This window comes from Phascolarctos cinereus, unplaced genomic scaffold, assembly GCF_003287225.1.
Source record: "Phascolarctos cinereus isolate Bilbo 61053 unplaced genomic scaffold, phaCin_HiC Scaffold_5;HRSCAF=322, whole genome shotgun sequence".
NCBI lineage: Eukaryota > Metazoa > Chordata > Mammalia > Diprotodontia > Phascolarctidae > Phascolarctos > Phascolarctos cinereus.
In genome coordinates, this window is record NW_027555958.1 from 229,667,352 (window position 1) to 229,690,519 (window position 23,168).

General features: G+C 39.0%; 1 protein-coding gene across 1 annotated transcript in view; it reads left to right on the forward strand.

Annotated features, from left to right (window-relative positions):
* XPO5 (exportin 5) overlaps positions 1 to 23,168 on the forward strand; it is a 59,657-nt gene that overhangs the window by 30,937 nt on the left and 5,552 nt on the right. The window contains 11 exon segments of the mRNA XM_078155338.1: positions 661 to 776; positions 4,849 to 5,004; positions 6,287 to 6,328; positions 6,975 to 7,064; positions 8,622 to 8,821; positions 9,503 to 9,602; positions 10,709 to 10,890; positions 15,756 to 15,856; positions 21,191 to 21,287; positions 21,847 to 21,982; positions 22,929 to 23,027. Of these exon segments, the coding sequence (XP_078011464.1) occupies positions 661 to 776; positions 4,849 to 5,004; positions 6,287 to 6,328; positions 6,975 to 7,064; positions 8,622 to 8,821; positions 9,503 to 9,602; positions 10,709 to 10,890; positions 15,756 to 15,856; positions 21,191 to 21,287; positions 21,847 to 21,982; positions 22,929 to 23,027 (1,319 nt within the window).

Below are 23,168 nucleotides of genomic sequence, written 5' to 3' on the forward strand. Positions count from 1 at the left end.
TAATAATGATAAATGACAATTTTATGTTGCTTTAGTAAATGTTTTTTGATTGGTTGGTTGACTAAAGTTGCAAATTGCTTTGTGCATATTCTCACTTGAAAGAACAGTTCTGCCAATGTACCTAAACCTTCCATTTCATAAAGCAAATGAGTCACCACTGCATATTAAATTTATTTGAACTGAAAGGTTGATATTGAAATGCTCTTCCCAATTTTCCTTTAGTGTTAAATCAATAAATAATTTGTTATTTTACGTTGATTGGTCTCTGTTATAACCAGACTCCTACTAAGCTTTTGTAACCTTCAGATTAACATTTGAATATTAAAGAGGTGAAATCCAGAGACTGTTAATAAGTTTTGAAAAAAAAAAATAGGTGAGAATGGGGCAAAAGTATGTGAATGAATTCATACAAATCCATCACTATTGGAAAAACCTTGGAATTATATTAGGTCCCAAATGTTGGATTAATCAGCTGCTTGTATAACCTATAGGCATTCTGTTAACAAGTATTACACACCAACCATATGCCAGACGCTACTAGAAGAAAGGAGTTATGTTATACGGAGTTTCTTTATCTGTAAAATGGATTTAGATTAGGTGATATCATAGCTCTCTAATTTTATTTATTAGATATTTCATTGCCCTATTCTGTTTATACAGCTAGAACCGGAGAAGGCCTATGTTCAATCTTCTCTCCCTCTTTTGTACAATGGGATGCCATGACCTTCTTTTCAGAAAGTGTGATTAACCAGATGTTTCGAACTTTAGATAAAGAAGTAAGTACCTTGTCCCCATTGTTTGCATGATTTTAGAATTATCATAAGGCCTCTGTGGGAAAAGAGGGTTGGTTACTTAATCTGTCCATCTATTAAATGTAGCACTCTTAGCCCAAAAGCCTCTATTTCTAAGCTTAGCCAGATGCAGGTATATAAATAGTGGGATAAGCAGAACCACAAACCTCTGGCCCTGAAGGCTAACTCAATTCCAGAGCAGGCTCTGAAGATCTGACCAGACTTCACAATAAGCGTTCATTCATTCAGCAAATGTTTGTTTATAGCACATGCTGTGTTCAGAGAACTGGACTGGACATTTTGAAGGATACAAAAGGAGACTTGATCCCTTTCTTTTGGGTAACTTACAATCTAATTGGGGGTACAAGGCATACGGGGAACAAGAATATAGTCATGTGATCAAACCTATATACCGAGTTATGGAAAATATTTAGCGAGTCAGCAAAAAATGTTCTGGAAAAGAAATCTTCACTTGGGTGATAGATTTTCAGAGAAGCAGGATGGGATTTCTGGCAATGAAAACACATTAACAGTCAGAATTAAGCAACAGATACAGAAGGCAGTAACAAAATGGGTCTGTTAGGAGCAGAAAAAATATCTTGGTAAGTAGCAAGTTAAGTCAGGCAGGTGTGGAAGGATGGAGATCTTTGCATGTTTAGACTGAGGAATATAAATGTGATACGTTGGGCAGTGGGAAACAGCTGCCACTTCCTAAGTAGAGCTCCTAGAGATTGTGTTCAGATTATCTGAGCTGTTAGGCAATTTTGTATAACTGTTAGTTCAAAGACTTTCCTAAGGGTTCAGCTTTAGGAGTTGGGCAGGTGTTGTATAACTAGGAGTTCTATGCTCCTATGGGTGCCCTAGAAGCCGTCTAGTGTTACCTCAACTCAACAAACATAGTATAGTAGAAAGAGCATTGTATTGAGAGCAATTGACCTATGTTCTAGTCAGACCTTTACCATTTACTTATTTGACAACTGATTTGTCCCTGGGCCTAGTTTCATCATCAATAAAAAGGGGAGGTTGAACTAGAGGATTTGAAATTTTCTTTTTTAAAAAAAAATATTTGATTTTTTTCCAGTTACATGAACAATTTTTAACATTTGTTTTTTAAAATCTTGAGTTCCAGATTTTCTCCTTTCCTCCTTACTTCTTCCCCTCCCCCTTCCTTGAGAAGGGAAACAGTTTTAATAGAGATTATACACGTGCAGTCATGCAAAATATTTCCATATTAGCCATTTTGCAAAAGAAAATACAGACCAAAACAAAACCCAGGAAAAATAAAAAAGTAAAAAATAGTGTATTTCAGTCTGCACTCAGACTCTATCAGCTCCTTCTCTGGAAGTGGATAGCATTTTTCATCGTAAGTCCTTCAGTGTTGTCTTGTATCATTGTCTTGCTAAGAATAGCTGAGTCATTCACAGTTGATCATTGTACACAATTGTTGTCTCTGTGTGCAGTGTTCTGATTGTGCTCACTTCACTTTGCGTCATTTCATGTAAGTCTCTCCAGGTATATCTGAAATTGGCTTGCTCATCATTTCTTATAGCACAGTATATTCCATTACAATCATGTACCACAACTTGTTCAGCCATTCCCCAATTGACAGAAATTCCCTTAATTTCCAGTTCTTTGCCACCACAAAAAGAGCTGCTATAAATATTTCTGTACAAATTGGTCCTTTTCCTTTTTTAAAAAATCTCTTTGAAATATAGATCTAATAGTGGTATTGATGGATCAAAGGTATGCACAGTTTTATAGCTCTTTGGGTATAGTTCCAAATTGCTCTTCAGAATGACTGGATCAGTTCACCACTCCACCAGCACTGTATTAATGTCCCAACATTTGTCATTTTCCTTTTCTGTCACATTAGCCAATCTGATAGGTGATACCCCAGAGTTCTTTTAATTTTCATTTCTCTAATCAGTAGTGATTTAGAGCATTTTTTTGTATGGCTATAGATAGCTTTGATTTCTTTGTCTGCAAACTACCTGTTCATATCTTTGACCATTTATCTGTTGGGGAATGACTCATATTTTTATAAATTTGACTAAGTTTATATTTGAGAAATGAGGCCTTTATCAGAGAAACTTTCCATAAATTTTCCCCCCAGTTTTCTGCTTTCCTTATAATCTTGGTTACATTGATTTTGTTTAAATATTTTCTTCTTTTTCCTAACATTCCATCATTAATCATTTCCTGATAAACCTCATCAGTGTGTATTGGCCTAGTGCCTCATAGATTTGTCTGCATTTTACCAGCTTCCCCCAACTGTTTGGAGTTTGAAGACTTGCTATGCTCATTTATGTCAGGGAAGTGACTTAGTCCTGTCAAAGATCATGCCGGTGGGAGCAGCTAGATGTTACTGTGGATAGAGCACCGGCCCTGGAGTCAGGAGGACCTGAGTTCAGATCCGGTCTCAGACACATGATATTCACTAGCTGTGTGACCCTGGGCAAGTCACTTAACTGCGATTGCCTCTCCAGAAAAAAAAAAAAAAGATCATGCCAGTGGAACACAAGCTCTGGCAAGTCCTACCAAGTTGTGAAAGCTTACAGCACAGGCCCAGTGATGAACTATTTGTCATTTGAAGGCTAGTCTAGCTACGTCTAGAGAGGTTCATTGCCAGTTTGCATACTGGATAATAATTAGCTCTTTTACAGCTCTTAAAGGATTCCCAAGTCAGTTATAGAGGGACTGTGAGGTGCATTGAAGAAAGCAATACCTATTGCTAGCATAATCACAGATTTTTTTTAGACATTGGAAATCATACAGTAAAGGTTATATTTGACTTCTGAGTAATTTTTCTTTAGATGGAGAAAAGGGGAAATTCTTAAGCAAACAAACTGCAGAACATTACACTTGCATATAATATGTTGTAGTTGTCGTTAGGAAGTAGTAATGAGAGAATGAGTGTCTTGACTGACTTCTCAGGCCTAATCTTATAAAGTGCCTGCATCTTTGTAGAACTTCCTAGGTCCAGAGTTTTACCTGCTGTTTCAGAAACTTGATTTTATCAGTTTACTTAATCTTCTGGTAATCACTTTAAAAAAAAATAAATTTAGAGTGCATGTAAGAGAAGACTACCTCCCAGGGAAAGATGATCATATTAAATTTTGAAGAGAAAGCAATGTCATGAAGACACCTGAATTCCATAATTTCGTTCATTTTTTAGTACTCATAGTAAATTATTATTGCCTTCATACTTAGAATTGTAGAATCCTGCTTTTTATAGGTAGAAGTCCAAAGAATTAAGTGTTTGGTAGGTAAACTTAACAACCTGAAAACCGTTTTTTAATCAAAGTGTGTCAACATATATTCAAGTAAAAATAAACACATAGTAGACCCAAATGACTAAAATACAGATGTGTTACTATAGCATTCTAGTCTACAACTATCACCAAATATTTTTTCTCCTTTCCTTCTCGTCCCAGAACTCCCATTATCTACTTGGTGCCGTCAATTCTTGACAACCTATAGTGTATTTTATTGCTTATTAAAGATCTTTTGAGCTTGTGTATCTAGAAACTTATGTCAAAGAGTCTTGATAGAACTTAACTCAAGGGCTAGAGTGAATGAACTTAGCCAGTTGTAAGGGGGCAGATTATCCTGCCCACTACACCAAATGTAAGGGGGCATACCCTGCAAGAGAATACTGAGATACCAGACAAAAAGGGGCTCACGCTAGCTTGGTTACGAATAGGTTTTATTATGATTAAGTAGGATAATTGGATTGTTAAGAGAGTTTCCTCACAAGAAGTTAGTTGTCCTGGGTGGTAGCAGGACAAAGTAACATCATGGATCCCTGCACCACCCCCAGGCCATGTCAGGTATTATATAGAAACAGAACAAGGAGGCATAGTGCCAGGGTGAACCAGGGTCACATATAAGTTTTCCCAAGGGTTAGTTGGAGCTTCTTTTGCTGTTTACATTTACTTAAGGTAGTTTACATTCTTTGTAAGACTCAAGGTTGTGTTCCCACTCTGGCTTATCCCCGTATAACAGTTACTTTAAAAGAAAACATGACCATATGCTCAAAAAAATTTTAATGTTGCAGGAAATTCCAGTGAATGATGGCATAGAACTGTTGCAGATTGTACTGAACTTTAATACCAAGGATCCCCTCATCTTGTCCTGTGTCCTCACCAATGTTTCAGCACTCTTTCCATTTGTCAGTTACAGACCAGAGTACCTGCCCCAGGTTCTTTCTAAGGTAAGCAACTCTATCTCCTTTTGTGCTTTACTTGCAAAATGAATCACTGATTTTGTTGCTTTTGAGGCATGGTCATAAGCATTTAGAAAATATATGATTAGTAATACAGAAGACAAAAAAATAAATGGTTTTGGGGGAGGGAACAAGCATGTAATGCTATTATTATGTAGTAAGTAGCCATTTGTATCTTTGTTTTTTGAGTTATTGCATGAACTTTTTTTCTGTCATATAAATTGTCTCGATGGTACTTTGTGAATCTAAAATTATTCTGCAATTTTTTTTTTGCAAGATGACTATCTGATGAGTAGTCATTGTGAGTAAAGTTTACCATAATGTTACCAAGTTTGTTCCTTTTATGTAATGATTATACTTTTTATGCAACAAACATTTATTCACTGCCTACCAGAGAGACAGCAGTGAGCAAGGTATGATTCCCACCCTTAAGGAGTTCAGGATTTAGATACAGAAAGAAAATATATACATAATAACCTTACCAGATAGAAATGCATAAAAAAGATACAAACAAGGTACAGTGGAAGCTTTTGGGAAGGGAAAGATTACTTCTGGCTAGGGAGATCAGATAAGACTTCATTGGAAGAGGTGACTTCAATTTGAACTGAACCTTGAAGTAGAAAGAGGGGTGACTGAATGGGGAGATAATTGTAGACACTGGGAAAAGTATGAACAAAGGCACTCGAGGTTTTGGAGACAGCAGTTTGGCTAGTGTAGAAATTATGGACAGTAATGCTATGCTGAATAATTTGGATTTTATTTGGTAGGCAAGGGAAGCTATCGAGCATTTTTGAGCAAAAGTGATGTGATCAAAGTTGTGCTTTAGGAAAATTAAACTGGCAGTGGTTTAGGGCAGTGATACCAAATTTAATCTGATTCAGGCCTTGCTATGGAGTTTGCTGGCCCTCAGTTTGACACCTCTGGTTTAGAAGGTTCAGTGAGCAGGGATCACTTGGGAAAGTGATCTAACAGTCCCTGTGTACTGTAAAGAGGTCATAAATGAAAGTAGTGACTTTCTTATCATGAAAATGATAAGGAAGGTTCAGATATAAAAGATGTCAGAGAGATAGAATTGACAGGACTTGGTGACATTATTAGAAAGGGGAGAAATAAAGAAGGAACAGTAAGGGTAGCTGACCAGGAAGATAATGGTACCATTTCAAAGGGTAGCAAGTTTAAGAAGGAATTCAGTTTAGGAATCTATTGGCTCTTCTATTTAAGGGATACATATCTGGAACTGAGAAATGATCATTTTCTTTCATCCCTTTAGCTATTTTCATCTGTCACTTTTGAAATCATTGAGGAAAGTAAGGTAAGAGAGAATTCATTTTCCAAATCCTAAGAAATAATATTGAAATGTTGACATTTGTAATTTCCTTCTCTCTGATTATAGAGGTCTTTTTTTGAGATTACAGAAAAACAGTACTGAGGTTACATGTGCCATGTTTTTCATCTCCAGGTCAACACAGCAGGCCTGTCCAAGTGACAGTTATTTCCTGTCTTCTTTGATTTCCTTTTTTGATGGAGAACTGTGTGCCCAGTTATACCTTGTCTAGGTTAGGAATACACACAGAAAGTTTTTGAAACATTTTCACAAGTAATCTACAGCCTTTTAAGACCAGGTTTCTCTGTTTTAATACTTTATTATACACAGTAGTCTTGGGTTTCTTTTGGTTAATGTTGATTGCAAACATAGCTTAAGAGTCACAGAACTAAGTGGAACTAAGAGACCCTTTAGAGGTTATATAGTTCAACTCCCTTGTTTTATAAATTAGACAACTGAGGCTTAGGTAGGTTAAATAATTTGCTTAGAGTCATACAAGGTAGAAAGTAGAAGAACTTGGATTTAAAGACAGATCCTATAATTTCAAATTCCATACCTTTTCCACTCTTCATCCTGGTATACCACTGGCTCTGGTAAAATACTTGTGAATTTTTCCCCCTAAAATAATTTTCAGGCTCCCAGGACTCGTGCTGTGAGGAACGTGAGAAGACATGCATGTTCTTCTATCATCAAAATGTGTCGTGACTATCCTCAACTTGTTCTGGTAAGATTTGGAGCAAAGCCAAGAAGTTGTTGTAATTGGCTTTCAGCTTAATTTCATTATTATTTAACTGTGGCCTTAAATACACTTCACTTCAAAGAAAAACTCTAAAATTTGTCTTGCTATAGTTAAAAATACAAATGTATTTTTCTTGCTATAGAAAAACTTCTCTCCTTATGAGGTTTATGTTCTTATGATCTTTAGTTCTCAGTGTAAGTTTGTGCATTCTTTGCATTTGTATTTAAGGCTCTTTTAGGTATTGCTATCAAGTGTATCCAAGCATGAAACAGCCTCACCTTGAGAGAGACAAGGCACAGAATACAACCTTGATGGGATAAATCAGTGGTTCTCAAACTGTGGTCTGGGGGACCCTGAAACCCTTTCAGGGGATTACAAAGTCAAAACAGTTCTCATAATAATACTAAGATGTTTTCATTTCTAATGTAGTAAATATTGATTGATAACTCACATAAACAAAAACTCTTTGGAAAGTCCCCAATATTTTTAAGAGTGTAAAGAGATCCTAGGACCAAAAAGTTTGAGAACCACCGGTCTAAATAAATAAGATTCTTAGTAAGAAATTAATCTCCCCTCTCAGGATTATAAATTAGCTTGACATATCTTCCAGGAACATAAAACATGCATTTGCCTCCTGAAATGTGTGCCAAACAGCGTGATCTACGAGGTCTTTTTTTTTTCTTTTTGGTGAGGCAGTCAGGATTAAATGACTTGCCCAGGGTCACACAGCTAGTAAGTGTCAAGTGCCTGAGGCCGGATTTGAACTCAGGTCCTCCTGACTCCAAAGCCAGAGCTCTATTCATTGCACCACCTAGCTGCCCCCTAATCCATGAGGTTTTTTAACAAGATTGCTGTAGAAAAATTAGCCCAGATGGGATTGGCAGCTGCCTATGTTTTCACAATTTATATAGCATGGAAAAGTACAAGTTTTTGCCTGGGTAACACAGTTGATTCAGCTAGAAAATGTGAGAACTTCTGCTACAGAGATGATTATGTAGACTTGGTCTTCCTGAAGGACTCAGGATTTTTAAACAGTTCATTGAGCTCAGTTATTAAGAACCTGGTTAAGCTCCCTATTTGTAGCCTACTTTGGATATCTGGAGCTTTCCTTATAAAAAGCAGATCTCAGCCATTCAAGGAAAAATTTAGCTAAGGTCCTGCAGCAGAGAATGAATGAAACATGCCTCCTCAACTCTCAAGGGAAGAGGGTGATGGCTAGGAGAGAATACTGTGTATGTTGTCAGACACAGTCTCTATAGCAGATGTCTTTGTTTTTCATTTGTCAGAAGGAGGTGGTGCCATGGGAGTGAAACATTGTGTATAATGTCACATTTTTACATTGTGTTAATAAGTTTTGCTATTTTTTTTTCTTTATAACAGATGATTTGGGGGGGGTTGGTTATGTGTGCAGAATACAAGGGGAAGCCTAGGAGGGCTCTACACACAGACACATGCACACGCACCCCCTCACATATTAAAATCTCTCAAAAAAAACCAAAACCAAACCTCTACAACCCTTGTTCTATCCTTTGTAATCTACAGCCCAACTTTGACATGCTTTATAACCACGTAAAGCAGCTACTCTCCAATGAGCTGCTCCTGACACAAATGGAAAAGTGTGCCCTTATGGAAGCCCTAGTCCTAATCAGCAATCAATTCAAGGACTACAAGCGGCAGAAAGTTTTCCTGGAGGAGCTGATGTCACCAGTTGCCAATCTCTGGCTTTCTGAAGAGATGCAAAGGTATAGTTGATCCTATCTCACATCCTCTAGGATACTAGGGAAACTAAAGGGGGAATCCTCTAAAGGCCACAAGAGAAGCGAGGCAGCTTTTTGGCTTATGTAGATAACACTGTCTTTGAAATCATGTTTTAAGGAGCTTATAAAAATGTAAGGTTGGGGTGATAGCATTCAGCATACTCTATTAAAGTAATTAACTTATAAAATAAGTTGTAGTTAGGAGAGTTTGTTCTCCAGGCAGCAGCAATTCATAACATGGGTGTAATAATGGACAGTGCCAGGGTGGTTCATGGCTAGTCTGGACTAACCTACAGTATAGGCTGAGGTTTGTGATGCTTCTCTTTGGCTTTTATTTTCCAGTGTAGCTGAGTGGGGTGGTCAGTACAAGTAGAAGTCACACAGATAAGAATAAATGCCCACTTAAAAGGAAGGTTCCCCTTCTTTGATCCTACTTAGTACATATTAAATAGGAATAAAATGATTTAAATTATTTGTACTTCTCTCCATTGAAACAAACTCTTTAGTGCAAAGTAACCATAGCCTCTTCTTGTGGAAGAAAATGCTGACATTTGTATAACCCCAACATTGTGTGGAGTACAAGCTGGCACTTTTTTTTTTTGCATCCATTTGGGTTGAAACTATGAAAATACTGACTAATATTCTCTCTCTGTGCCCAAACCTCAGAGTGCTATCAGATGCTGATGCTTTTATTGCCTATGTGGGTGCTGATAACAAAATCTGTGAACCAGGCTTGGAAGATGCCAATGGTCTAAATCGTTCACGAGTAAGTAAAAAGCCTTTTCTGGGAAAGCAAGTTCTGTGCTGATCATTGTGTGTGGCTGTGTGATATGTTCTCCAGTCTCTTCATCCTGCTAGTCCTGGGCTTCTCCCATTGACATTCTGGGAAGTGACCTAGAATTATTGCCGTGCTGCTCTAAGCTGCTTCTTTCTTTTTAAATTAGATGTTTCTTAGCTGGGTTCACACAGCAAAATAGCTGATTATTACTTAACATCAAAGTGTTCCAAATAACCCTTGGAATAAAAAGTTTCTTGAAAATGAATCACGGAAAATCGATGGTCTCCCAGCTGGCATTTTTTCAGCCCCATATAAAGGTCTTCATAACAGTTTGCTGGAGAAGGTGAATTTGTATAGTCTAAGAGAATACAACGAAAGGAATTAGAAAAACAGAGTCAAAGACAGAGGACCTTAAAGTGAGTCTTTGTGGGTTGGACACACGGAATGTACCATGATGGGAATTTTCTTCCATCCCCTGGTGTTGCATGAGCTACTGACTCTTGTTCTTGGAATAGAATCGAAGAAGTCGACATTTAAAAGATTGATAATTTGGCTATATGACAGCCAAACAAACTCTAAACCACTGAGCACCATTGTAGGACAATGGTCGCCCTGGAGATGTTAATCCACTTTCAGACCTGTTACAGGAGCAAGGTTTGCGGTCAGTCCTCGGAGCATTGTGCTGCAGGGAGACAAGATAGTGGTGACCCAAACACTTCCTTTTAGAGCATATCCTGCAGACACTCGACTCAGCACGACTAGCACCAAGACATCTTCCAGTCATAAGCTCCTGTGGAAGGGTCGTTGCATACCCTGGAAGGTATCCTCATGGTGGGGAAGCTTGTAAACAGGTTTCCAGAGGCTACCACCGGCCCGGAGAGGGGCGGCTGGAGGACTCCCCTTGGGCTTTGCTGGCTTAAAGAGAACAAGGTCCAGTGAGCAAGTGGAGGGGACATCTTCACCTTCTCGCTGGCCTCATACTGCTTTTGCCAAAGCACTAAATAAGCCTTTGCTAAGAAGAGTTATTTCTGTTCATTTTTCACCTTCTATTTATGTCTCTTTTTTTTCTTTTTTTTTTCTTTTTTTTGCTATAGATAAGCTTTTGTGTGTACACTATTCTGGGAGTTGTGAAAAGGGCTCGTTGGCCCACAGACCTGGAAGAGGCCAAGGCTGGAGGATTTGTGGTTGGCTATACTCCAAGTGGCAATCCAATCTTTCGTAACCCTTGCACTGAGCAGGTCCTGAAACTTCTCGACAACTTGCTCGCTCTTATAAGGTGGGTCAAGCTGATAGGTCATTTTCTGACTTAATGCTTTGTTTGCATGGCCTTAATATGTGTTCTTCCGTTGGAATTAATGGGATTGTGTCCTGGCATCTAGATTGGTTCTAGTCTGGTTTTTTATTGACATTTTCCTTTTCCTAAAGTAACCCCCGAACTTGTGAAACCCTGGTGAAAAGAAATGCTTCATTTCTTACTTGACCTGGTTTTGATGTGGAGTAGAACAAAATCCATACTGCATCTTCCAAAATGGCTATTCACTTCACTCCTTCCCAGCCCGAATTCCCTCTTTCACCTTGAGCTGCATTTGACATAAACATAAACAATGCACATTAAAGTAACTACTCACCTGAGCAATCTGTGCTTTGTCATTGTGGTTCTCTAAATGAAAGATGACACTTGATGGAGATGTTTATATCTTTCACCTCATTTACTGAGATCTGTGGGAGAGAAGAGGAGGCTGAGTTGAACCTGTGATGTCATCTGTGTAGGGTCCTTCCAGTGTTAAAACTCCTTTTATTACTGCAAATCAGCACCTGCCTCAAAACTGTGAGTATTAGAAAGTTGTTTGGGGCACTGAGAGATTAAATGACATGACACAGAGCTAGTAAATATCAAGCATCAAAGGTCTTTGTGACAACTCCCTATGCAGCACCCTCCATGATTTAATCTATGACATAAGTAGAAAGAGATGTATCATAAATAAGTATGCTTGGAAACTGCAGGTATCATGTAATTCCTACATTTGGGGTAGCTATCACAATGAAATTTTTCAAAGAGAGAAATGGAATTCAGTTCATTTGTCCAAAGTTGAATTTGGGTGTCTACTTATTTCTTTCAGTATTATCCATGTTGAAAATTTGGGACTAGGCACCAACCCTATTTGTTCCTTTGCTGACCAAAGCATCAGAGCATAGTCGGGCAATCCAAAATGCTTGTGTCTCAAGTAGTCCACCTGGTATCCCACATTCGTCTTGTCAAGAACAGCAGCATTAAAGATTCTTTGTCTGGTATCTGGGTACCTGGTAGAGGTAGGGGGTTGATGCGTTAACATGTTCTCTTGCTTTCCAGAGAAGTTGTTCTACGAGAAATGTTGGTTGTGAATTGGGCCATAGGACTGAGGTGTGAGGAGTGTATTACAGATTTAGGAAGATTAAAAATTATTGCCATCTTGGTGTTCTTAAGAATAAAGGATTCATTTGTCATGGCATGGTGACATTTGATATAATGATAAATTCAGAGAGCAACAAGGAACTTTAGAGCAGTCTTGTCATTCCCTTCTTCAGGCTTCCTCTTACTACAGTTCTAGGGAACCCAAGTATTTGGGTAAGAGGAAGCAAGCAGGCAGGAAAAGCAGTACTGTTCAGTGGGTAGAACCCAAACTGTTAATGTTGAAATAAGTTAAGGAAACATACAAGGTTGCTGCAGAACGTCACCTTGATAGTCTCAAATTCCTGTGTTACTAGAAACTCCACCTGAATACACATTTTATTAAATGTTGAATCAGCAATTTTCTCTTCCTCAGGAGGGTCTGGGTAGTGCTATGGGGCCAAGCAAGAATGACAGTTTTTTTAAAAACAGACCAGGTTTGGATTTTGATAAAGGTAAATAGCCAAGATATTGACAGTATTTCCTGCTTCTAAGTTTGTCTCTTCAGGGAAGAAGGTGAAGGTTGGCTTTAGGCTCTGTAGAATAAGATGCGTTATTATTGTATTGGTTATTTGGAATTCAAAGTGAAGCAGACTTGTTGGTTGGGGATAGTAAAAGTTGGGGAAACACTTGACTTTTCATATAGAACTCTCTTGTTTTCCAAAGGCTCATCTTATCAGTCATACTTTTATCCTAATACACTCTTTTGTGCTAAATTTAAATTTATGCTTGAAGGTGCTTTATTTGTTAAAGATATGTAACTACCGATGGGAAGAGCATTTGATAACAAATAGTGTTGGTGCCATGGTGATGAAATTGTTCTGATAATCCAGAAACTTCATTACAAAACTATCCTTTAGTATGCCTCCTCATTTACTGGACACTGTGCTAAGCATTCAGCAGAAGGTGGAGTCAGAATTCATATAAGTGAATAGTGTGCTGATTGCCCTAACCTAGAAGTCCATTTATGAGACCTTGAGCAACTGTGTTGATAAAATCCTGGAGTAAGTGCACTTGAGTGAAAAAGGTAGAAATGATATTACCATAATCATTAGCATGAAGATTATTGGATAGGCAAGGGCAAAGATTGTGATAGAAGAACTCTAGGGTCCTTGTAGCTTCAATAACATTTGCCACTTTAATGCAGTAATTTTTATACTTCCTGAAGTCTGGGAATGGTAATCAAATGTAATTTGAAGATAAGAACCGAAGACCTCTGTCCCTAGCATCTTTTTGGGTCTTACTTCAAGAACTGATATTGGCAGAAAGCATGCAGCAGCACATTTTCCTAAAGTAGCCACATGTAGGTGGAAGCAGATAAGAGAAAACTGTAAGTAATTCTGAAGGAAAAAAGATGGCAAACTGCACTGACTTTTCCAAGAGTAAATGCCTATGCTCCTGTATCTCCATAGGTTGCTGTGTGATGTTTTTGATGTACCGTGGGAAGGAGAGGGGAGGCTGTGGGGGGCAGGTCAGAACAGCTTCCTAGTCACTATTTCTTGGTCATAAAAATAGCCAGTATATGCTCAGGTAAGTTATTTTGGTGTGGGGGAAAGGCTTTTGGGGGACCTTAGTGCAGGCCCAATACCAGGGGAAACATTGTGTCTTCCTCTTCCATTTCTCCACTCCACTGCCCCTCAGTGTTTAAGCTCACTATCCTAAGCTGTTGGGGTTGGCTTCTGATAAGCTGGGTCTAGTGGGAACTAGCAAGGATTTGGCTCTCTATTGAAAACGCTATTTACTCTGAGTGGATATAGCAGAATGGTGTCACTGAAACTGTCAGCCTTACTATGTTTAGACTATAGGGACCAAGTTCAATTTCAGGAACGTGGGCTGAGTATCCTTTATTCCACAGGGAACTTTGCTTGGACTTTAAATCTGAATTCTATTCTGCACACCTGTCATAGGTCATCGATCCAGAATTTAGCTAAAACTAAAAAGACTTTCCCTGAGAAGAGCCACTAAACTATTTTATACATGGACTTCCTCTTATTGTCAATGGGGTGTCTTGGTGTTTGGTAGTTTCCAGCCCACCACTGGGCTTCTTTTAGGTGGTTCCAGGGCAGATACCTGTGGCTGTCATTGCTTAGATTGGGAGCAAAAACTGCCTTTCTGGCTTCCCATTTCAAGAATCAGTTATCCCGCCAGACCAGCATAAGGCCATGTGTAGTAGTTTGCCTGATGAAGCTCTGTAAAAAGACTGTTTCTGTCTTGACTATCCATCTCTGGCCTTTTCCTCAGTGCTTTGAGTCTGAGAATATTATTCAGTGGAAAATCATTTAGTGAGGGAGGGAAAATGATAGATTTAACAAGAACTACAACTTTTCAGCTCTGTCTATAGATCTTCACTTTTTGTACTTCACAGCTCTGTTTTGGGAAAGACAGAAGTAAAGGGGGAAAGAGTGACTATGATATATTTTTGTAAAGAATGAAACTGGAGACACTAGTATGGAATCTTTTTATGTTGTTTACTGACAACTGCTTTCTTTGTCTTGACAGAAATGGGCAGCAACTTGCTTCTTTCCCTGTTTATTTAAGACTCGGGCAGATGGATTTTGACATTGATAATTCTACTCCCAGATTCTCTCTACCCAGAAAGTTTCAAATGGGAATGGTATTTGTATCTAGTCTCCTAATGTAGGCAGTAGCAACAAAATTTCCCTTGCTGAAACAAGTGGATTTTCCTCGGTCCCGAAGTGCCAGTTGTCTAAGATCAAACTCATTTGAGTAAGAATTTGCATCAGTAAAGACTGATATCGTTGGAGACTTTTTGTGACTCACCTAAATGAAAAGTCTTCTTTGGCGAGCATGAGAATGTGGTTTTGTAGTGTGTGCTGCCCATTGGTATTCATTTCTGATTCAGGTTGACATTAAGGTTTTGTACAGTATTATGTGGCTATAATGTCAGATGCCAAATAAAAAAACCATGTGATATAATGAAATTTGTTTCAGAGTATGGAAAAGTGTATCTTCCATTGGGTTAAGGAAAGACTATCTACAATACAGCTTTATGTTTCTAGTAACGAAGAAGAATTGTTTGTGATTGTTGCAACAAGGGACACTGACTCTGGTGATGTTAGAACAACCTCCACTTGTTGGAGTGAAGGTGTAAGATGTAAAAAATTGGACAATTCTTTTTTACTTCCTTTCCTCGTTCTGGGATGTTTATTACGTTACTCAGATCTCTAGGAGTAGCCAGAACAGGTCTACTCTAGGTTCAAGAAAACATCATCTCAGGGCAGGTAGGTGGTGCAGTGGATAGAGCACCAGCCCTGGAGTCAGGAGGACCTGAGTTCAAATCTGGCCTCAGACACTTGCTAGCTGTGTGACCCTGGGCAAGTCACTTAAGCACAGTTGCCTGAAAAAAGAGGGGGGAAAAATCATCTCCCAGCTCTGGTGCAGAGGTTGCCCTGCTAGAGTGTTTTTTAGATTAATGGCTACCTTCCTTTTCCTTAGTTCCACATTTCATATGGCTGTACTCTATGGCAGAGTTCTAAGCTTCTATTCTGAACTCTTTTTCTGAAGAACAACTCAGGTTACTTTGTGCTCTCTTTCCTGTCCCCTGTTAAGAGAAGTCTTAAGAACATCTCCACCTGCATACCAGTTTGGGAAAAGGAGGCTGATGGCACAGCACAAAGATAACTCTGTTATCTTCCCTCTTCCATGTCAGATTGGGGGAAACATATGTATATAAAGCAACTTCTCTCTTTCAGAACCCACAATACTTTGTACACACCAGAGGTACTGGCTAAACTGGGAGATAATTTCTCAAAGGCTTTGGATATGCTCGAAGTAGAAAAGAATGCTATCTTGGGTAAGAAACTTTTCATTTCCTACAAGAAGTTCATTTTTCCCAGTGTCTTCTGCCCTACTCTTAAGAATTTCTGGGAGTGTGCATCTAAAGCAGTTTGACCAGCTCGGTGTGTCTGGTTCCTGCAGCACTCACATCCTGCTATGTTCTTGTTATACCTACATGGTGTATTGTAGTAAAAAAGAGAATCAGACTTGGAGCCACAAAGACCTAGGTTTGATATTTATTAGTTCTATGACCCTGATAAGTTACTTAATATCTCTGTTCCTGGTCAGTATTCGATAAACAATAATTAAGCACCTATGTGTCAAGCAGTATGCTGTGCACTGAGGATACAAATACAAATAAAAACAAAGATGGTCTCTCTTCAAGGAGGTAAGAGTCTAATAAAGGAAGATGATGCACAAAAGGAAGGTGAGAAGTGGGTGGCAAGGGAGGTTAAGGTACCTATACAGGGACATGATGGAGAGTTCTGGTGAAATCCAGAAGCAGAATAACTGGTGGGAAATGGGGAGAAGACTCTCCTGAACCCCCTTCTTAAATAGAGGCTCTGGGGCCATGGTCCTGCCCTCCAGTCATAGATAGGGTCAGAGAGGCAGAAGGTACTTAACAATGAGATGGAGTACCAGGCAGATTCAATCTGACAACGTAATGAGATTTCCAAGTGATAAGTTTCCTGGGGAAGGAAAGCAGGATGAAGAGATCCAGAGAGATTCAAAAGCTGACGGAAAATGTTCCTTGGTTTCCTTATTTTTAAAATGGAGATAATAATACCTGTAGTGCCCATCTTGCAAGGTTATTGTAATGGTAAAATGAGATAACATTTGCATTGCAAAGTCAAAAGTTCTGTGTAATTGTCTGTTGTTGATGCTGTTGCTATTTAACTTGTTTGACAGTCAGTTTTCTCATCTGTAAAATGAGGATTATACTAAATACAGCATGATTGTAAGAATTTGTTATTCCTGTAGTAGCTGTCATCCCCATATCTAGCACACGCTCTCTGGGTCGTGGATTGATCAAGTGATACTTACTATCACTTCATCACTTATGTATTACAAATTCAACCTTAAGAAGATCCAGTTTTCCCCTTGCTAACTCCTGTTTTGGTATTCTACCACTAGGTAACAAGAGTATGCCACATACAAGTAAGGATGTTTAATCTCTAGACTAAAATATTAGTTTGCTTTTGTATAAATAGAAGATGAAATGATATAATCTATTAATAAGTTTATAAACATATGAAGTATTTATGTAAAATACAAAGCTCTATCTCTTAGTATTTGAACTTATTTGACCAGTGATACACTTAATACTTTTATAGCAACTTTTTCTTTAAGTTACCCACAGGCAGGGGCAGCTAGGTGACTCAGTAGATAGAGCTCCGGCCTTGGAGTCAGGAGGACTTGAATTCAAATCCAGCCTCAGACACTTGACACTTAATGGCTGTGTGACCCCATCACCCTTAACCCCAGTTGCCTCTCAAAAAAAAAGATACCCATAGGCACTTACTTTAGTGTCTGGCTACCGATAATTTTCACTAGTAACCTAGTCATTCAAGGGACACTAGGAAATGCAAAGCATACAAAGTCTCGACAGTCACTCAGACCAAGTGAACCCAAGCTGAACAGCATGTGATTGAGTTACAAGTTGTATTAATTTCTCAAGCCAAGGTCCTACAATAGCCTCTCAGTTTATGAGTTAATCTAGTGAAACTGAGTATCAGTGCCTTTTTGGTAATTGCTATATATTCTTTAGGGCAAAAATTTTTCTGTCTTTATTGTTTGGTTCTCAAGTGGATTGAAATACAGGCATCTAGAGCAACTTTTTTTTCTTTTAATTTAAAGAAATTCAAGTGTACCTTTCTCACTAATCCTGGGCTTGATTTGAAGTTTTTTTTTTATAATACAGAATCTTAGTATACCCAAAACCTTTCCCAGGCATGATTACAAGACATGCTCAGCTCTGCCAGGCAGCATAAGATATGTTGGAAAAACAGTGGGTAAGGCTAAACTAGTCAAGCAGTTCAAGGGGGAAAGTGTTAGTTTTGCCTGTCCAGTGTTATCCATTAGCCAGAATTGCCATTTCAGTACTCTTATCCTAGAATCTTGCCCAGCATGAAGAATCCTGAAGAGAGAGCTATATATCAGAATATATCAGTAAAAACCTTTTCTTTATCCACTGAAATGGAAGTATGTTTCCATTTTGCTTGGTCTTTTTAGTTTTCCCCAGGAATTACAGGTAATATGAATATGGTCACTTCTTTCTACTAGTAGCCTTCTAATGCAAACTGGCACTATTAAAGGAGCCATACCCTCTATCAATAAACACAAATGTGTTTTTAAAAGGCGTTAATATGTTTAAATATCCCTACATGATGAGCAATTTGCTGTTGTCCATTTTAGTAAAAGCTGCATTAGGGCAGGAATAAAATGAATTGTGGGGACATTTTATTCCAAGTAAAATAGAACACCAAACAATCATGGTTTTGGTGGTCCTGAGTGCTGTAGAAGTATATTACTAACTAGTGTGAGTAGCTGGTATATTTCTTCACATCTCTCTCAAGTCTTCAAAAGAAACTACTTAAGTTTTAAAGCAGTTTGAAGCCTTGGCCAGCCACATGAGAATCTAAACCCGAAACGCAGACCACTTCATTTCCATGTTGTGCACTATGATTTTCAGGTGGTTAGTGGTAGAACAGTGTGTACCTCAACAGTCTTCTTCCTGGGGCAAGTCAAGATGACAAAACAGAAGGAAGCAATGCAGCTAAGCTCCCATCGACAACTCCTAACAGATCTATAAAATATACCAGACCTAATCCTGATGGAGAAAGACAGAAAAAGTCACAGTGAGTCCTTTCTCTGACCCAAGTCAAAAGGAAGGCAGAGAGGTCTGCAGACACTAGGGACAGGGTTGGGACAGGAGTCCCAACAGCAGAGCACTCCAGCAGCCAGGGAAAAGCTGCATGCTAGCCCAAAAAGAGGTCTCAGATTTGGGGACCCACAGACCCACAGCCGGGACAAGTGTTAAGTGAAAGTTTTGTCACTCGTTGGACAATTTTGGGTCACAGGTCCAGGGTGGAATGAGAAGGGGACCTACAAAGAGCATAGAGGCGTCCCTGGTTGTTATAGAAAGAAAGGAGAAACTTCAGAAGTTAGCAGCAGTGTGACTTAGACCGCAGGAGCAGAGCAGGGTCTCATTTCCAGCTTCTAGCTCAGCCTGCAGAGCAATAGCCAAGGCAGGAATCCCAAACCAAAGAGGAACCTATGATTTTGTCACACTGAGGCAGCAGAGCTTTCCAACCAGCTGATGGGCCGAGTCCAGCAGCATCTGTTTTTGTTCAGATCTAAACCCACGTTAAGACCTTGCAGAGTTCAAACCAGGGAGGCAACAAATCAGAGTTTGCCCTGTGTCAAATCACTGAAAGCTTCAAGATCTCCAACCTGGAAGATCCTGAGATCCTGGAATAACACAACACTCAAAATCCCAAGAAAGTAGTAACAGGGCCAGCCGAGACCTTCTTCCCTCCAAAAGTTCTGCAGAGCCCACCCCTGATATCAAGTCCAAAATCAGGAAGTAGTCTGGAAGAATGGGGAGAAAAAACCACACAGGGAGCTATTATGGTGGTGGGGATGCTCAGAAGAAGAGAATGACTCCAAAACATCTACAGGCAACACCTTAGAGTAAAACAGTTTGGGTATAAACTAAATGAATTTCTGAAAGAGTTGAAGCAAGAGTTTAAAAAAAGGAGTTAAAAATATTTTTAATAAATAGAATGCAAGTCTTTGAGGAAAATATTGAAAAAGAAATGAGAACTATGGAAGAAACAATTGGAAAAGACTCGGAATAGCTTGGCAGAAGAGGTGCAAAACCTTGCCCAAGAAACGAACTCCTTGAAAATTTGAACAGACTAAATAGAAACTAGTGATGTCACGAGGCAAGGAGAAATATTAAAACAAAGTCAAAAGGCTGAAAAAAAAATAGAAGAAAACATAAATATCTCACAGGAGAAATAACCAACCTAGAAAACAGATCAAGGAGAAAAAATATTGGAGTAGTTGAACACCATGACCAAAAAAGAACCTAGACATTCTATTTCAATAAATATTAAAAGAAAACTGCCCAGGTCACTTGAGTCAGAGGGCAAAGTAGAAATAGAATTTACCAGTCGCCTCCTAAAAGAGAACCCAAAGTGAAAATTCCCAGGAACATTTTAGCCCAGAATTTCCAGGACAAAGAAAAAATATTAAGAAGCAGCTTCAGAAAGATAGAATTCAAGTACTAAAAAGCCACAGTCAGGATCAGCCACCAATGTAAAACAGTAGAGAACATGGAATATAAGGTTTCAGAAGGTGAAGGATACATGGGCTCACAGCCAAGAATAACTTATCCCAAACTGAGTATGATGCTTCAGGGGGGAAATTGACCTTTAATGAAGTGGAGAACTTGCAGACATTTCTGATGACAATGATGCTGCATAGAAACTTTGCAGTCCAAACCCTGGAGTGCAGAGAAACCTTAAAAAGTAATCATGAATGATCAATGATAAGGGATTAAACAAGAATAAACTGCTTATATTCAGATATGGGGAGATGATGCATGTGTATGAACCTTGTCATTAACAGGGTTCATAGAGAGGGTCCAATTAGACATGGCCCAGGAGTGGTTCTGTTACATCTTGATGATCTTAAGAAAAGAACAAGAAGAGGGAGAACAAGGAATATACTGAGGTAGAGGGGGAAAAAAGGACAGGAAAATTATCTTATGTAATCAAGATGTGCAAGTAGATATCTATAAAACAATAAGGAAGGAGTGTGGGAGGGAGCAGTTGGCATTTGAACATCACCCTCACCTTAACTGTCAGAGGAAAAGGGGAGAAGTGAGAAGGGGAAATTAGGAGAACAGTAGATCGAGGGTCAGTGAAACAAACTCTTAAGGATGTACAAAAATATTTATAGCTTTTTGAGGTGGCAAAGAATGAGATTCCAAGGAAGTAACCATAAATTGTGGGGTGGATGAACAGGTTATAGTGTGTAAATGGAATGGAATGTTGTTGTGCTGAACTCCTTTCAGTGTAACCAGACCAACCATGATTCTGGAGAACTAAGGAGGAAACATGCCACCTACTTTCTAATAGAGAGGTTGAAGGACTCAGAAAACAGAATGAGACAAGTGCTTTTTAGGACAGGGCCAGTGTGGAAATTTGATTGACTACATGATTGTAACTTTTGTTTTCTTTTGTTCTCCATGTTCTCCCTTGAGGGTAGAAGGGTGAGGGTGCATCTTGTCTGATTTAAAAAAAAAAAACTAAACTAAAACAAAATCATCTTCTCCCTCCAGGACTTCCTCAGCCTCTCCTAGAACTCTATGACTCTCCTGTCTACAAAACAGTCTTGGAACGAATGCAGGGTTTCTTTTGCACTCTTTATGAGAACTGGTAAGAGACTGATATTATCTCTCTCTATTCTGTTTCTCACTGTTCCCTTTCATGGGCACATTAGTTTTAGAATGCATGGTGGTTATTACTTAATCCTTTGGGTACCAGGGGGATGAGGCAGCATCATTAACAGGTTGAACTTCTGGTTCTGGTTTTATGGTTTCCTTATGAATCTCATGCTTATTCCTTTTCTAATTTTGGGGGCATATTTGCTCTGATTTATCCACATTCTCCTGTATTTCCTCTTAGGACAAGTGACATGCCTGGATATAAGCTGGCTAGAATTCAAGGGTTCTCTAACTATGGACCAAACAGCTAACTGGCCCAGGTGGCAAATTTGCCCTACAACCTTAGCCTGAATAACAACATGCTATAACCAACTGACAGCTCTCCAGAGACACTTTTCATTATAGAGTCATTGCATTTTAATTAATAGGGAATTGGAAGGTAGTCAACCCTTGATTCAAGCAAGCAGGAGCAGATAACATTTTTTGTGTTTCTTGGGCGTTAAGAACTGGCATTGGTGGGTACTGAATTTGCTGGTGATTTTCTTTTGTAGTTTCCATATCCTAGGGAAAGCAGGTTCTTCTATGCAGCAGGACTTCTACACTGTTGAAGACCTTGCCACCCAGCTTCTTAACTCTGCCTTTGTCAACTTGAATAGCATTCCTGACTACCGACTCCGACCCATGCTTCATATCCTTTTGGAATCTGCCAAAAGAGTTGGAAAATAAGAAATAATCCGCATAGACTGAGGGATGTAATAATCTGGGTTTGTGAAAATTTCACTAAGAGAACAGTTAATTGAAACCCAAAGGCAAGAGAAGAAAATCACAAAAGAGATGTAGGAATTCTTGAAAGCTGTTTCTTATATAATTGGAACATGACTGGCAAGTCTTAAAAGATCTTGTTCAGTCTCTTAGGATTAGGCCTTTTCCCTCAGATTTATTGATTTGACTCAGACTTAGATTACATAATTGTTCTATAGTTGCCCATGTGCTGCTTCTGTGAAAAAGCAATTTCATATTGGCATAATTACCCTTCATTGACAGGCAGACTGATGTGGCGGGAAGAACTCTGAATTTGGGAATGAAGACCGGGTACGAGTCCTTTCTCTGTTAATAACTGTCCTTGAGCAAGACACTTGACCTGCATGGTTTCTTCATCTATAAAAGGAGAGGTCGGATTAAATGGCCTCCAGGATCCTTTCCATCTGAGTTGTCCTACAGTCCAGATACTTTTTCATCCTGTTTTTAATACTAGTATCTTTTCTTTCCCCCAGAACTGTGAACCAATGGAAATAGGAAGCAAAACTTGATTGGAAAAATGCTTTCCCCTTTTCCTCACAGTGTATGAAATTTAGCTCTTGGAAATGTGAGCATTCTGGAAGATAATATGATCTGGAAATCTAATAGAATTAAGCAGCTATACAGCTTAGCGTGCTAGGGAAAGAGACAAGTCCACAGGTTTTACCTAACACCAGACAGTGGCCTTGGCATCTTTAAAACCATTGGCAGACTTTCTGAACATCTTTATGATCTGCCATCTGGCTGTCTCAGGTTATCTGGGAAAGTTATGCATGTGTATTAAGGGGTGTACCTGTGCCTTGAATATTATAGTCTCCTTAACCTACCTTCTTAACGGGTTTTTGTGAAACCTCTGGTGCTATTCTGCCCTCCAGAGCATTATGAAGCCCTTGTATCTCCCATCCTTGGACCCCTCTTCACCTATCTGCATATGGTAAGAGGGCATTATCAAAAGGAAATTGAAAATTCTTGCTCTAAACCATTCAGGTTAAGAATTCCTTAAAGCCTCAAGTTCTTCTAGACCTTGAATTTATGACAAAAGTTTCTCTGGTTTCTCATGTCTTTTCTTTTCACT